General features: G+C 49.0%; 1 protein-coding gene across 3 annotated transcripts in view; it reads left to right on the top strand.

Annotated features, from left to right (window-relative positions):
• Positions 1 to 15,754, top strand: part of hmcn2 (hemicentin 2) — an 81,351-nt gene extending 65,597 nt beyond the window's left edge. The window contains exons 67-90 of one of the 3 annotated variants that reach the window (XM_031891906.1): positions 142 to 239; positions 404 to 682; positions 778 to 968; positions 1,410 to 1,491; positions 1,656 to 1,792; positions 2,349 to 2,490; positions 2,714 to 2,858; positions 2,949 to 3,076; positions 3,291 to 3,461; positions 3,616 to 3,786; positions 4,728 to 4,877; positions 5,217 to 5,354; positions 6,313 to 6,434; positions 6,535 to 6,772; positions 7,458 to 7,517; positions 8,426 to 8,545; positions 10,426 to 10,560; positions 10,694 to 10,807; positions 10,888 to 11,013; positions 11,098 to 11,226; positions 11,450 to 11,764; positions 12,381 to 12,500; positions 12,964 to 13,090; positions 13,919 to 15,754. In XM_031891906.1, coding sequence (XP_031747766.1) covers positions 142 to 239; positions 404 to 682; positions 778 to 968; positions 1,410 to 1,491; positions 1,656 to 1,792; positions 2,349 to 2,490; positions 2,714 to 2,858; positions 2,949 to 3,076; positions 3,291 to 3,461; positions 3,616 to 3,786; positions 4,728 to 4,877; positions 5,217 to 5,354; positions 6,313 to 6,434; positions 6,535 to 6,772; positions 7,458 to 7,517; positions 8,426 to 8,545; positions 10,426 to 10,560; positions 10,694 to 10,807; positions 10,888 to 11,013; positions 11,098 to 11,226; positions 11,450 to 11,764; positions 12,381 to 12,500; positions 12,964 to 13,090; positions 13,919 to 14,279 — 3,799 coding nt within the window. In that variant the 3' untranslated portion in view covers positions 14,280 to 15,754. The remainder of the gene's footprint in view (positions 1 to 141; positions 240 to 403; positions 683 to 777; positions 969 to 1,409; positions 1,492 to 1,655; positions 1,793 to 2,348; positions 2,491 to 2,713; positions 2,859 to 2,948; positions 3,077 to 3,290; positions 3,462 to 3,615; positions 3,787 to 4,727; positions 4,878 to 5,216; positions 5,355 to 6,312; positions 6,435 to 6,534; positions 6,773 to 7,457; positions 7,518 to 8,425; positions 8,546 to 10,425; positions 10,561 to 10,693; positions 10,808 to 10,887; positions 11,014 to 11,097; positions 11,227 to 11,449; positions 11,765 to 12,380; positions 12,501 to 12,963; positions 13,091 to 13,918) is intronic. The other 2 variants (XM_031891907.1, XM_031891908.1) reach the window with 2 other exon arrangements.
• Positions 15,755 to 16,570: the final 816 nt, after the last annotated feature.

The raw sequence follows: 16,570 nt of genomic DNA, 5'->3' as shown, positions 1-16,570 counted from the left end.
TTATAACATGAATTGTGCTTCAGAAGTTCAGCTTTTCTCCATGGAGGATTTGTTGTAACTTCTGGTGGGCATTCTGTAGAACTTTGCAAAGGTTTTCCCTCTAGGCAACTCAAGGGATTGTCTCCATTCTTTCCATGCCAGTTTTTCCCAGGTGCAAGTCTCCGATGCTGGAACGTACACCTGTGTGGCCTCCAGTCCTGCCGGAGCTGCCGAGAAGAACTTTGTCCTACATATAGAAAGTAAGTCAAGGATCTGACTTGATTTCTGTTGGGAAGATAAGGGGGGAAGGGGTATTTGTAATCACTCGATCAACGTGAATGCAAATAGAGAGACTATGAAGTACTATGAAGTACAACAAAACCAGCCTTAATGGAACTCTTGCATGTTTTACATTGCTTTGCAGGTCTGCCTGTACTTGAAAGGTCTGAGAGCACCGAAGAGGTGACCGCCATTAAAGGAGCATCTGTAACCTTTACGTGTGAAGCTCATGGAACACCATTGCCCTCATTATCCTGGGAGAAAGATGGACAACCTCTGAACCTTCAGAGCAACCTACTGCCTAATGGGCTAGGAACTCGGCTGCACCTAGAGTCTGTCCGTGCCCTAGACTCTGGTATCTACTCCTGTATTGCTGTAAACGCTGCAGGGAGAGTGAGCAAACACTTCCACCTAACAGTTCTAGGTATGTTCTGGTCACGGTCCATTTTGCAGGACAGGGGGGAGTATATTGTTAAAAACATGTATGGTTTTCTAATGTCCCCATATTGTGTACTCTAGAACCTCCAAGGATTGAGGGCCCAGCTTTACCTACGGAAGTCTCCATTATTGCTGATTCACCCCTGGAATTGGCATGCACGGCCACCGGGGTTCCCACCCCTGAGATCAGCTGGGAGAAGGACGGCCGACCCTTATCTCATCCGGACCTCCTGACGAGAAACGGGACAGTGCTCAGGATCGAGAGAGTAAAGGTACATCCTTTTGGCAGCCGAATGTCTGTCTGTCAGAAGAGGCTCCAGATGGCAGAGAAATAACTTGTCGTTGGCATAGACATAGTCTTCTCTCCTTCTCTTCTAATCCATCAGTCAAAATTAACTAAGAGAGAAAACAAATGATTCTGGGATACAGCCAACCGAGAGGATTAGGTAGCAGTCAAGCAGAGAATCTGGCACGGCATTAGCAGGATCTGCCAACCCAGAAGAACAGGGCTCTTTGTGGGAAATTCATTTAAAGGCTTAGGGAAAAGAGATGTATCTGATCATGTCAAAGGCTTAATAGAGACCTTTGCTTATCACGTTATAGTTTCCTAGTGGTAGTCTTTGGCATCTCTGTGTGCTCTACTGTACAGCAGTTTAGCTGGATCTGTGATTGTAATGATATCTGACAGTGAATATGGTTCTTTTTATTCACAGGCTGAAGATGCTGGCATTTATGTGTGCGTGGCAACCAGCACAGCAGGAAGGGATTCACGAGCTACCTGGGTCCGGATGAAAGGTAAATCCATAATATTGGGTTAGAAGAATGTTCTAATGACGTCTATTCCACCTCTTCAGGTTGACTGCTAACAAGAGCTCAGCCATGTTTTCAAGGTTCCCTTATTGTTGTTGTGGCGAGCTGAATGCTCCATAATACCGGTGTATTATTATTTGTATTTCCAGTCCCCCCAAGTGTGGTTGGATCCACCGAACCCCGATCCCTCGCTGTGTCTGTTGGAGGACAACTGGTGCTGGAATGTAAAGTTGAAGCTGATCCACCTCCCACCATTCAGTGGTACAGGGGAGATATTCCACTGCAGGTAATGGTTATATGAGATGTTTGCCCTGTATATGTGTCTAGCCAACACTGATTCAAAGAGAACGATGGGCAAGGCCTATAGCAAGTAGTTAATATAAGGTGTTCCTCAGTCAGAGGAAACTCATGTGGCCTGCTTGGCTTTCAGACTGTTGAAGTCTGTGCAAAAAAACCTGCCCATAATATCAGGAATCCCCAACCTTTCTTACTCGTGAGCCACAGTCAAATGTAAAAAGACTTGGAGAGCAACACAAGCACCATAAAAGTTCATGGAGGAGCCAAATAAGGGCTGTGATTGGCTATTAGGCAGCCTCTATGCACACTAACAGCTTACAGGGGGCTTTATTTGGTAGGAAATCTTGTTTTTATTCAACCAAAACTTGCCCCCATGTCAGGAAATTAACTGAGAGCAACATCCAAGGGGTTGGGGAGCGACATGTTGCCCCTGAGCCACTGGTTGGGGATCACTGATCGACATGGAGGCATCCATATACATTAGAAGTATGCATATTGTGCGTAAGGACCATGTGACTCACCAACACTCTTTTTTTATTGGGCAGACGGATGGCAGAGTGCAGGTGTTATCGAAGGGCAGGTACGTACAGATTCATAGCCTGCGGCCGTCAGACAGCGGCGAGTACACCTGTATAGCCAGTAACCCCGCTGGAAGGACCAGCCTGCACTTCACTGTGGAGATACAACGTGAGTATCTTCACTATCATGTGTTAAACTTTAGAAATACGTTGATTAGATTTCTCTCTCCAATTGGGTCCCCTCTAGTTACCCATAAAACAGATCCAATGAAACTGCCAATAATGTTTTTAACATAAAACATGGCCAGACGCCATTATAACCCATAGCGCAACCTCACTGTGGACTCAATTCTGGGCAGTTGTAATGTCTTTCTACCGGATCCTGTTTTCAGTTGCCCCCATGATTCAACCAGGACCTTCTGTGGTCAGTGTGTCTGTGAACCAAACGGCAGTGTTGCCGTGCCGGATGGAGGGAATTCCCCTTCCAGTTGCATCATGGAGAAAAGATGGCAGCCCACTGTCTGTGGAGATATCCAGGTAAGGTCTCCTTTATTTGAACAACGTATCCTACTAGTACCCCTGTCTTCAAATGTGTCCATTAACTCCATTTCTCTTCCCCCCTATCAGGATGGAGTTCCTTGCCGACGGTTCCCTCAGGATTCCTCAAGCTCTTCTGCAGGATTCTGGGTATTACCTCTGCACAGTCACCAACTCTGCAGGAATGGCTCGTCGGGGCGTAGAGCTCAGAGTATTTGGTATGTCTGTTGCTTCCACTTGATACAAGATAAGGAGTAAGAGAAGCCATGTCTATGTATCTATCACATGGGGCCCAGAAGAAGAAATGTAGAGTCCTATTTAAGGGTGCAGAAATCAATATTATATTCACAGAAAAGCTCTCTGTATGGGTTATGGCCAATGCCAGGGTTTTCATATACTCACTTTCATTTGTTATTTGTTCTGTGCTGACAGTTCATGGAGGATTCTCTCAGTGGCAGGAGTGGGGGCCCTGCACCAGGACTTGCGGACAAGGCATTCAAGAAAGGACCCGGCTCTGTAACAATCCTCCTCCAGCCAATGGAGGGCGCCCTTGCATTGGGCCAGATGTGGAAGTCAGAGCCTGCAAGTTACCACTCTGCCCAGGTAACGTATCTAAGGCCATCTTTAGGCCATGGTTGTCTATACTCTAGAGTTTATCTAGACCAATGAACTCTTTAGGTAGATATTTCTTTATTTTTGTGCAAGTATTATGTGTTATAAAGGTTGCATCACCGGTTTGTGCTTTATCTTGTCATAGTGGACGGAGGATGGACAGGTTGGAGCCGATGGGCTCCGTGTTCTTCTACATGTGGAGAAGGTTCACGCCAGCGGACACGCTCTTGCTTTTCTCCTCCCCCACAGAATGGTGGAAAGGCCTGCCCTGGGAAAGACACAGAGACAGAAATATGTCAGCTGCCACCCTGCCAAGGTATCATTTAAATCCCCAACAGGTTGAGGCATCTTGGAACACAACTATTGTATGTTTTCAAATACATCTCTCTTTCTCTTTAATTTGGTCTGTGTTCTTGAGTGTTCTAGCTTTATTTTAGTTCATGTAGGGCAGTGATCCCCAACCAGGGGCAACATGTTGCTCCCCACCCCCCTTGATGTTGCTCCTAGTGGCCTCAAAGTAGGAGCCCATTTTTCAATCTCTGGCTTGGAGGCAAGTTTGGAAGCCCAGAGACACAGTTTTACTCCAAGCAGAGCCTCCTGGAGGCCAGCGGTCCATACACACACTTTTTACATCTGAGGTTCATGTCTGAGGGCCCCACTAGGCTACATCTTCTCGCTAACCCTTTACTTGAAGAATTTCAGCAGTGCCTTTTAGTCCTATGTTTATTTTCTTGGATGAAAGGATGCAATTGCTAGAACCCTCTCTTTTAATGGGTGTCTCCCATCCAAACTCAGCAGAGGGCACGCTGAGGTGTTTTTTAAAGATCAAGCAGCTACAATTAAGGATAAGAGGTCTACCTGAGTTTTAGGGTGAAGACACACAGAGCTACTAGTAGATCAGCATTGTCTATTTTAGTAGCCACGACAAGTAGCTGCTACTAGTAGCTCCGTGTGTCTTCACCCTTATGGTAGGGATACACAGGGTGATTAGTCACGCCGCGACAATGCCATACCACCGGCTAGAATGTAAATCGCGGGTGGGATGGCATTTGCGTCACTGCGATGTCCCGCAGCCACCCGAAGTTGTCTTCAGAGGAAACTTCGGGCGACTTCGGGATATCGCAGCGACACGTATGCCATCCCACCAGCGATTTACATTCTAGCCGGTGGGATGGTACCCCGTGTACCCCTGCCCTTATACTTGTAGGTGAATATGCCTTAATCTTTCCATTTCCATTTATTCTCCACGTTGCGTAGTTGGACCCTCTCGAGTACGTGCCAGTGTCATTGGTATTATCAATGACCAGGACTTTGGAATCTCTGCGCTCAGTGCCAACTTGACAGAAAACCCTTTGACTGGTCTCACCACAATCACCAGCAGCATTGAGAACATTCCACCCTCCGTGGGTAAGTAAGAGATAATCTCCCATCCAAACCTCTTGGTGAGACCCTTTCAGCCTTTTGTGGGCAAGTGACAGTCTTCTGCTGAGGATACCGTCTATGGGTGAGAGCCAATTACATACAAAACTTCTACCCCAATTTCTCCTTAGCAGTAAAGACTGATATGAATGGTCATGTCCAAGCCTGCTTTTTAGTATATGGTCCATTATGGTTTTATAAAGGTGCAAGGTGGTGACCCTTGTCTAGATGGTCATAGAGATGTTCAAAACAAAAACAATATTGACTTTCCTAGTCTTGTAGCCTGTTTTATGATCTTCCCTACTTAATTCAGCCATTTTTTGGCAGGTCATCTTATGAGGACACTGGTCTCTGTGATTGCACCCTTGTACTGGTCTGCAGCATTGGCCCACGATGGCACCGTTAATGGATTCACTCTTACCAAAGGAGTTTTCCGGAAAGAGACCCAGCTGGAGTTTGCTACAGGTGAGCGCAGTGATTGCACTCAGTAATTTAGGTGGTTGGTTTGTCTACAGTAAAGCTGGCCAAACACGCACCAATGATATTGTACGAAACCTCGTTTCGGACGATATTCGGTGCATGTATGGTGGCTCAACAGGGCGACCAATATCACAAAAAGCTGCGGATATCAGTCGACTTGTGATCGGCCAGGTTAAAAGGTTTTGATCGGGCAAAATCTACATTCAGGGCTGAATCAGCAGAAGGAGGTAGAATCCCTATTGTTTTTTACCTCCATATCTGACCCTGAACGTCTGTGGAGGGTGGGAATGATCTTTCTTGCAACCAATGGTCGAAAATCGCAATTTGTGGGTTCTGTGTATGGCCACCTTTACACATGGGACATTCCAGCCTAATCTCATGAGCAATTTAGTCATGGGATCATATGGTCAAAGAATTTGGCTCATTTCAGCCTTAGTGCCCAAACCTATCCATATGTATGGGAGATAGGAGGTAGTTTGAACCAGAGATACCGATGCGTCTAATGTCTAGTGATCATCTCAAATGCTAAACTATTGGATATTGTATAATGAAGCCATAATTTGAGGTGATCTTGGCGGAGGAGAAGCTGTAGGCCCCTCTGCATCTGCTAATGCTCCTTTCATGTGCCAAATCAGAAGGTAACATTTTCCTTTTGGACACACTATAAAGATACAACAGGACTGAAGGTGCCACCCATGCCAATATGGCCAGAAGCAAGGGCACTGGCTATATGGTCACATATAACTGGCAATGTATCCTACACATATAAGGCATTGGCAGACAAGAGAAGTGATGGACCCTGCATGTTACTCTTCAGCTTCCCATAGTCCCTGCTTGTTTGGTACAACTGATTCTATGCACAGATGCCAGTATGATAGGTGGAGCAGTTTATCTCTATATAAGCCTCCATGTGAGCAGTGTGGTTACTCCCTCTGTTCCTTAGGTGAACTCCTGCGTGTCACTCACATTGCCCGGGGGCTGGACACAGAGGGCACATTGTGGTTGGATATAGTTATCAATGGCTTCATACCGGCTGCTCTGGCTTCTAATGATCTCATTCCGCAGGTATGTTTTGTGCTCTTATTAAAAGGAAAATATACGTATGGGGGGAAAGAGACACCATAGTAGGATAACCTAATGCCTTTATCTTCTCACCTCTGTACAGGAATATACTGAGACATATGTGCAGACGGGGCCTGGGCAAATCCATGCCTGGGGGTCCCCTACCTTCTCTAAAAGTGGCAGCTTCCTTGCCCTCCGCTGCAATCACACCGTGGAATACAACCCCAGCTTGGGCCAGCAGCACAAACTCACCCAGCGGCTCCACGTCGGCTCCGTTAGATCAACCTATGTGCCCGGGTTAGAGGAGCTTCAGTTCCAGATTACGGCCTCTTTGCGGGAAGGTAAACACTTACAATATATAGACCCCATGCCCAAGAGACCACTAGAGAATCCTGCAAGCAGACATCTGATTGGTAGCTAGACCCTCACCTGTTATTAATCTCCACCAATACATGTTTTTTAAGGGGGGATCAAACCCAGGCAACCTGATTGGTCAGTGACCAATGGGAACATTGTATTTTCATGCAACATCAATGCTCATCATCACATTTTAATACACAGCCCTGCTTTTAAAGGGGTAGTTCACCTTGGAATTAACTTTTTGTATGATGTGGACAACTGAGACAATTTGTAATTGGTCGTCATTTGTTATTATTTGCGTTTTTCTTAATTATTTAGCAGCTATCTGGTTGCTAGGATAAAATTTGGGCCCTCCTGTTACTGTTCTAACAATAACCAAGCCTCACAGAGCAATATTTTTTTGGCTGCTGGGGTCAGTGACCCCCATTTGAAATAAGCAAAAGAGGAAGGCAAGTAATTTAAAAATGATAAAAAATTGAGACCAATTGAAACGTTGCTAAGAATACTCCATTCTATAACATACGAAAAGTTAAACCACTTTATTGGAAATAAGCCGCACCATGTAGGTGATGTACTGTATGTGCAACTCTCATGTTGGGAAATAATGCCTTGGAACCTGCTTGCTCTATAGTAATTATGTTTGTTTTCATTTGTTTAACACCCTAGGCCTGAACGGAGGTGCCTGCCCTCTTGGCTTTGCACACTCGGCAGAATCGTACTGTACAGGTGAGCATTTGGGGGCAGAATGAAACATAGTTGGGTGCGGCTTTGATTTCTCCCTGGTTCAGTTATGCCAAAGGGCTCCACATACTGTAATGTACTGTTGCCTTTACAGGGTCGGACTGGGGGGTGCAGGGCCCTTTGGGCCGGCCACGTCTCCTGCATCCCTAACCCCCCCACAGGGGCCCCTGCTGAGCCTTCCTTACCCCCTGCAGGAGCCCCTGCTGAGCCCCCCTAACCCCCACAGGGACCCCCACCCAACGTCCTACCCTGAGCTGGTGCCCCCGCTGGCCACGTCCCCCGCACTCCCTTACCTCCCCCGGCAGGGGGCCTCTGCTGAGCCTTCCTTAGTCCCCCACAGGGGCCCCCGCTGAGCCTCCCTAACCTCCGCAGCGACCCCCCACCCGACGTCCTACTCTGAGCTGCCGCCCTAGGGGCCCTGCAGGTGCCCCCGCTGGCCATGTCCCCTGCACCCCCCTACCCCCCCCAGCAGGGGCCCCTGCTGAGCCTTACTTACCCCCCCACAGGGGCCCCGCTAAGCCTCCCTAACCCCCACAGGGACCCCCACCTGACGACCTCCCCTGAGCACGTAGAAGTTTAAGGGCGAAGACACATGGGGTGATCAGTTGCTGCAACTTTTAATTAACTCAGTCGTAATGACTAATCATAGCGACGGGCCGCCCGTAGAGTATAATTGTGTCACTGCAACAAATCGTGCACGCAAATTCATTCATTTTCAAAAAGTCGCAGCGACTAATCCCCCCATGTGTCTTCACCCTAACGCACCAGTGGAGGAATGGTCGGCAGGGGAGTGCCGGCAAGGGTCTGGTCTGGGCCGCCGGGACACCGGGAAAAAGACCTTGTGCCTTAAACCTGCTCTTGGCACTGACCCAGTTTGCTATCTTGGCCCTTAGATGAGGATGAGTGCGACCTGCGCAATCCCTGCTCACACACCTGCCACAACACCGTTGGCAGCTTCGCCTGTTCGTGCCCCGTGGGTTACACACTGGCACCAGATGGCAGGAGCTGCAGAGGTGAGATTTTCCTTCTATACTGAGTGCTCTGTGTGTTTATCTCAGGCTGTTAGAATGTACTGTGCGGCCACAGAGCAGGAGTTGATGGCCATGAACATGTATAGGCCCGGACTGGGTTCTGGTCAATGCCAACGGGGCTGCTGTAAGGTGCCATAGTCACTCACTATTTATTGGGCTGGGGGGGCTGTTTGTGCCTCTGGGTACTGGGAATGCCAAGGGGGCTGTAAGGTGCCACAGACAGTCACTATTTATTGGGCTGGGGGGGGGGGGGCTGTTTGTGCCTCTGGGTACTGGGAATGCCAGGGGGGCTGTAAGGTGCCACAGACACTCACTATTTATTGGGCTGGGGGGGCTGTTTGTGCCTCCGGGTACTGAGAATGCCAGGGGGGCTGTAAGGTGCCACAGACAGTCACTATTTATTGGGCTGGGGGGGGGCTGTTTGTGCCTCTGGGTACTGGGAATGCCAGGGGGCTGTAAGGTGCCACAGACAGTCACTATTTATTGGGCTGGGGGGGGGCTGTTTGTGCCTCTGGGTACTGGGAATGCCAGGGGGGCTGTAAGGTGCCACAGACACTCACTATTTATTGGGCTGGGGGGGGGCTGTTTGTGCCTCTGGGAATGCCAGGGGGGCTGTAAGGTGCCACAGACAGTCACTATTTATTTGGCTGGGGGGGGTGTTTGGGCCTCTGGGTACTGGGAATGCCAGGGGGCTGTAAGGTGCCACAGTCACTCACTATTTATTGGGCTGGGGGGGGCTGTTTGTGCCTCTGGGTACTGGGAATGCCAGGGGGGCTGTAAGGTGCCACAGACACTCACTATTTATTGGGCTGGGGGGGCTGTTTGTGCCTCTGGGTACTGGGAATGCCAGGGGGCTGTAAGGTGCCACAGACAGTCACTATTTATTGGGCTGGGGGGGGGGCTGTTTGTGCCTCTGGGAATGCCAGGGGGGCTGTAAGGTGCCACAGACAGTCACTATTTATTGGGCTGGGGGGGCTGTTTGTGCCTCTGGGTACTGGGAATGCCAGGGGGGCTGTAAGGTGCCACAGACACTCACTATTTATTGGGCTGGGGGGGCTGTTTGTGCCTCTGGGTACTGGGAATGCCAGGGGGGCTGTAAGGTGCCATAGACAGCCACTATTTATTGGGCTGGGGGGGGGGCTGTTTGTGCCTCTGGGTACTGGGAATGCCAGGGGGGCTGTAAGGTGCCACAGACAGTCACTATTTATTGGGCTGGGGGGGCTGTTTGTGCCTCTGGGTACTGGGAATGCCAGGGGGGCTGTAAGGTGCCACAGACAGTCACTATTTATTGGGCTGGGGGGGCTGTTTGTGCCTCTGGGTACTGGGAATGCCAGGGGGCTGTAAGGTGCCACAGACAGTCACTATTTATTGGGCTGGGGGGGCTGTTTGTGCCTCTGGGTACTGGGAATGCCAGGGGGGGGCTGTAAGGTGCCACAGACAGTCACTATTTATTGGGCTGGGGGGGGGGCTGTTTGTGCCTCTGTGTCTTTAAAATGCCAGGGCCTATTTTGTATCCGGACCTTACCATGACCATGATCCTGACCTAACCGTGTAACATAATAGGGGTTACACACCCTTACCAGGCAGGGGCAGAGTAATAGGTAAAGCAGACCCAGTGGCTGCTGGTGGTGGCAGGAGTATAGAGGTATAACTGGTGATCAACAGTGGCTGTAATAATGATTGGAGGGGATATGGGTGCAACTGAACCTGGCCCTCAGGGAGACTTCTGGCAGTAAGACAACCCGGTCTCTGGGAGCCCTTCAGCACCAGGTTGGGCCACTTGTCATGCCACTAGAAATCAACTCAGATCTCAAGGTCTGGGGTTGATCTAGATTTTCCTCATTGGTTCTGTCTCTTTCCAGATGTTGATGAGTGCATTCTGGGAACACACCACTGTGAAGCAGGACAGCAATGTATCAACACGGGCGGGTCGTACCACTGCCTCCTGCGCTGTGGGCCTGGCTTCCGACCCAATGCAGAGGGGACAGCCTGTGAGGGTAGGTACAATTAATCAGATGTATAGAGATGACTCTAGGACAGGAACACTCTCTATGGAAAGAAATAAGGCAGCCCAAGTGCTCCAAACTTCAACACCGTTGATCCAATCATTCTTCTCTGTCTTTGCATTAGACGTTGATGAGTGCGCCCAGTCCTCTCCGTGCCAGCAGCGATGTCTGAATACGATTGGCTCGTACAGATGCGCATGTGACCCCGGCTACCAGCTCAGAGGCACCATCTGTGTGGGTAAGTGACCAGACTCACTAGCCAATCTGTCCATAGTCCATATTGATTCTATAGATGATCGGTATATTTTGCCCTTGTAGATATCAATGAGTGCCTGAGAGGTGTGTGCCAACCCCAGCAGCAGTGCAAGAACACGCTCGGGAGTTACCAGTGCTTGGAAAACTGCCCCCCTGGTACCACGCGCTCAGAGTCTGGAACTTGTAGTGGTGAGTGGAAACTCTGTCTCTACTGGGATATTTGATACACAATAGAATATATGATGGAAACCCATTCATTCACCTTTTCTCTAGATATAGATGAGTGCCGAGATGGCTCCCACCGGTGCCGATACAATCAGATCTGTGAGAACACCGCAGGCGGGTACCGTTGCACGTGCCCCCGGGGGTACAGATCTCAGGGTGTTGGAAGACCTTGCCTAGGTTTGTATGGACTGGAAATAAAGGGGGACAAGATAACTTGCTTTATTTAGGGCCATACCATTATATACCAGGGCCATACCATTACAGTATATACCAGGACCATGCCATATTATATTTATGGTTTCTGGGAGGCTTTCTAAAGAAGCTTTAATTGTGCGTTACTGATGCAGAACCAAATAAGTTGGGCAGTATCTTACTGCAACCGCACTATCTGCCTATACAGATATAAACGAGTGTCTGCAAGTGCCCAAACCCTGCGCCTTCGAGTGCCAGAACATAGCAGGAAGCTACAAGTGCCTGTGCCCACCGGGGAAGCAGCTCTTGGGCGATGGAAGGTCCTGCGCTGGGCTGGAGAGGCTCAACAACACTGCGGCACTTGGGCAAGTGGGCGCTCAGTTTGACGGCGCAATAACCAATGGGCGGATACACGGCAATAATGTGTACACCTGGCTGTCTTTTAGCCAAAATGGCAACCTGATGGGGCAAAGCAGCTCTCGTTGCCCCTCAGGGTTTATCCGGAGGAATGGAGTATGCACAGGTAAGGATGAGCTGGTCTTCAAAGGATATCCATTGCCCCCCAAACTCACAGCGACAAAAGCACTGGCACTCAGAGCCGCAAACAGGACTTGCCCTTTAGAAAATCTTTATTGCGGAGGTGCAACGTTTCGGGGCAAAGTGACCCCTTTATCAAGCATTGCTTTTGTCGCTATTTGGAATTTTTTGGGTGGGTGCCGATCCCCCCCAGCAGTGTGCACCGAGTGCCGAATTATTTTGGAGAGCCAAGGGTGTGCGGGTCTTTTGTTCATTTACCCCCAAACTCACAGAACATTGCTATTGGACCTTCCACATGTATAGCCAAAAAGCACATCTTTAGCCCCTGGGCTGATCAGTCAGATAACTAAGTGCACTGCCATCCTAAGTAAAGCCAGTAGAGGGCAAACAAACAATTGCCCTATCCAAACCCCCCAAAAGAGGAGGGGGTGTTTATAAAGTCAAGTAATAAGCAAACATTTCTACTAAGTGCTGAGCACTGGGACCAGCATGGCCAATGATTGTTATGGAAACTCTATTGCTAATGGCTAATCGAGACCCCCGAAGGTCTCTTAGTCTGTGAGTACCCCTACTCTGTTGGTGACTTTGCTTCTCTCTTTCAGATATAGATGAGTGTGTCCAGCGGAATCCCTGCCAACACGAATGCCGGAATACAGAGGGCAGCTACCAGTGTCTCTGCCCTGCTGGCTACAGGCTGCTCCCCAACAATAGGAACTGCCAGGGTATGTTACAACGCTATGGCCAATAGCTCTCTTTGCCCTGCCTTCCTAGCTTTACCAGTTCCTCCGTCAGAAGGGTGTCCAGTCAGGTTCCCCGTGGCAGACAGGGCCCCCGAAAGATAATAAATTCTTATTTAAAGGTGTGTAATGGTGTGTGGCTAAGGAGGACTGGGGGTTTGGCCAGGGATGCAGTCTAGTTGCCCTTTTTTACCCCGCTGGGGCTCCATTCTACTTAGTTTGCCGGGCCCACCATCCAGCCTGACAGTAAACTAATAACTGGGGGCCCCTGAGCAGCAGGGCCCTTCTAACGTACCAGTATGGGGCGCAATGATTTCTGACTTTTCTGGCGGATCTCATCCATGAGTGAATATACATAGAAGGTATTGCCATATATGCAATCAGCATGACTTCACATACATGTTCTCTTTTAAATACATACCTTTGTTGTGTGTTTCCTTATCCCCAGACATAGACGAGTGCACCGAGCACAGAATCACCTGCGGGATGAACCAGATGTGCTTCAACACCAGAGGGGGCCACCAGTGCCTGGATACCCCATGCCCTGCCTCTTACATCAGGGGTCCAACTGCAGGGTAAGGCATAAGCCAGGGGGCACTTACATATTCCTATTATAGTCGGATGCTTTAGAGCCCACTGACTGTACCACTCTGTATAACAGATACCTGGTCTGGCAGATAGTTTATTGGGGGTTGCAGAGTGGGTCACCCCAAAAAAGTAGCTACTCTTGTGCCCCCTATGTAAAGTCACATGTCCAGGCTGGCATTGCTTTGGTGCTCATTTTTGGAACCCTCTGTATTTTTTACAAGGCAGTGAGATTCCCCTTATACAAACCCTTCTGCCCATGGCCAATTACCTGAATAACCCTAGAGCACTCAGGCGGGGGGGTAACTAGCTGTGTCAGCTGCCAATAAGGGTCAGTGCAAGGCAGCACATTCCATATCCCACCCTGGGGGTAAACGAGTCTATTCAGGGCACTTAAAGCAATTAGATCCCCGGCATGCCGAAAATCAGCAGATTAGGGGTGTAAATATATTAATATTTATATAACAGGAAACGACTATGGAGTTTCCAAATTATCCTTAAATGATCAGGCAGGACAGGAAGTTTTATACTGATTACTTCCTGCTGTGAATCACCCATATTAGGGAATTTACCTTTCTTATATAGGAAATACAGTCTATTTATATCCTATTTATATTCTCACATTTCTCCTGGTCTATGGGGCCCTGTATTGAATGCTTAACCCCCATGAGTTCTCCCCAAACCTGCCATGGGTATGTGCCCCCAAAGAGCATGATTTTGCCCCACTTAGTGCTCCAGTACCTGTATTCATGGTCCTTAAGCCTCACAATAACTTGTTTAATCCCAATTTCTAATCCATTCACTGTGCTCCCCTACAGGACCTGCTTCCGACGATGCCTACACGACTGCAGCTCGGGGGGACCCTACAGCCTACAATACAAGCTCCTCACCCTGCCCTATGGCATCCCCAGCAGTAACGACGTCATCCGCCTCACTGCTTTCTCAGAGGGGGGCGTCCTCCAGAACCAAACGCTCTTTAACGCTCTGGAACAGGACTCTGGCAGCCCCTTTGCCATTCGTGACGAAGGTGGGCACGGCATCATCTACACCCTGCGACCTCTGGACACCTCGGGGGTATACAGGATGAAGGTACAAGCAGTAACCCAAAGTGAACAGCAGGGGGTGCGATATCAGAGCGTGTTCATCATATACATCTCCGTGTCCCCATATCCCTACTGAAGTGGGAGGGGGCACAGGGCTATAAACTGGAATGTCATAAACTTGGGTGCAAAATCAGGGACTTACCAACTGTACTTATTTCCACCTCTCAGTTATATGTGTGGGGGGTTACCCAGCCTTATAATACGGTTGCTGTGCGGTGCATCTGGGTGCTACAAGTCTGGACTGAAGTTCTGGTGTGCTGAGGTTCTGATGTGCTGAAGGTCCATCGTGATGCCCTCTCCATTATTGCCCTAGGGAAAGGGGCTCTTCAAGGCTTCTCTTGGGCTATGGAAAGGGGGAGAGGAGAGAGAACACAATAATTAAATGGAACATGGAAATGTTGGGCAAGTTCCATAGACAATCTGGGGGGGGGGGGGAATGTTTGAGTGTGTGATGGAGCAATGATGATGTTGACACAGAGGACGGCTGAATATCTGGCATTGGACCGGATTGGTATGGCTCCAGAGGTGTTGCAAGCTGGCGATGTTACCTGTGACCCGCTTGGATTATCATGTGACACCTCTGGGCAAACAGATGGCAAGTGACCTTCACTCTGGGCAACGCAAAGTGGGACACTGGGCAGCGATCACATGAATGTAACACAAACAGGTTAAACGCTTCTCGGGGGTAATTTGCACCCCTGGTCAGGCTGCAATCTCCAATTCCAGTTCCCATTCCATCTCTTATGGTGCTACAAGTCTCCCCATTGGCCGATACAGTGAGCATGCTCAATAGCCACCCAGGAGGCTTTAATATATATCCAGGGGGGGAGTGGTGTGGTTCAACTTTAGCTGTTCTAGTTCCGTTGCTTCCATGATTGTGGGCTGAATATGTTCTAGTTAATGCTTTTTTAGGGCCCCAGGTTCCCTAGATTTGCAATATGCAAGAGTGGCTTATCTTACCCAATAGTAACAAAAACCAGAGCAACCAATCAGCAGTTAGCTTTTAATGGTCTACTGTAATGACAGCAGACATCTGGCAGCTATGGGTAATTGGGTGCTTAATGTTTTAACTAACATTGTCCAGTAATCCATAACAACCAATCAGACACTAGCTTTCATTACCCTAACTGCTCTAGATTGATGAAAGCTAACTGCTGATTGGCTTGCTAGAATTGCTGTGCTAATGTGGCACCTGTTTCCCTTAGTCACTGAGGAATTAGTAAACCATATTGCTGCTATAGAATTGATATCCTAATGATCCCAATCCTGTTGCTTCTGAACTACAACTCCCATTACCCATAGCTAGCAGCTAATGGTGAGAACTATCGGATTCAAACCCAGTATTCGGGGAACCAAGTGCTACTCTATTGTGCGGGAGTCCGCGCCAGGGAATGTCACATGACCATGCCACCGCTGTAGACTTGCATGTGTTTTTGGGGAGAGGTGTTTCAGTCGAGTAAATACAGAATGTACGTGACTCTCTGCTGGGAATGACATTTTATTTTATTCTCTTATTTATTTTTCTTCCAATAAAGCCCTTTTTGTACTATTTATCATCTGTCAGCAGGTTATTGTTACCTTGTATGTACCCTGTGCCCTGCGAGTTGGGGAGTTATAGTTCAGGCCACTAAGGTGACTTTAAAGCTATTATTCATTGTATAGCAATTATTCTGTAAATCATACACCAAGGACAAGGATGGGAGTCGCTGACTCGTGTGACACCAATAGCAGCGCTGCCGCCCCTTTAACTGCAGCCGAGGATCGGGGGCTGAAGGACAGTCTGGCACCGAAGCACCTGACTCCCAAAGTCACCTGCGAATTTCCCAATTCTGCTCTGATTACTAAACTCACTGGGAGACGGCCATGTACTTCTTATTGATCTTCTGGACTCAGACCCCCAATAGCCCCCAAGTCTCCTTTCTGCATCTGTCTGTAGCCAACACCTCAAAGTTGTACTACTCCAGCTCTGGCCCTCAGCCATATTCCCTTCCTACTATAGGCACCATCTCTCCCTACTATACCTGCTATCCCACAGCCCCAGTCCCTTCCCAGAGGCTATTATCCCCCCACTGCTACTATAGGCACCATCTCTCCCTACTATACCTGCTATCCCACAGCCCCAGTCCCTTCCCAGAGGCTATTATCCCCCCCCACTGCTACTATAGGCACCATCTCTCCCTACTATACCTGCTATCCCACAGCCCCAGTCCCTTCCCAGAGGCTATTATCCCCCCACTGCTACTATAGGCACCATCTCTCCCTACTATACCTGTTATCCCACAGCCCCAGTCCCTTCCCAGAGGCTATTATCCCACTGCTACTATAGGCACCATCTCTCCCTACTATACCTGCTATCCCACAGCCCCA

This window comes from Xenopus tropicalis, chromosome 8, assembly GCF_000004195.4.
Source record: "Xenopus tropicalis strain Nigerian chromosome 8, UCB_Xtro_10.0, whole genome shotgun sequence".
In the NCBI taxonomy this organism is placed as follows: Eukaryota; Metazoa; Chordata; class Amphibia; order Anura; family Pipidae; genus Xenopus; species Xenopus tropicalis.
Note: the sequence above shows the minus strand (reverse complement) of the source record. Positions and strands in the feature narration are given on the sequence as shown.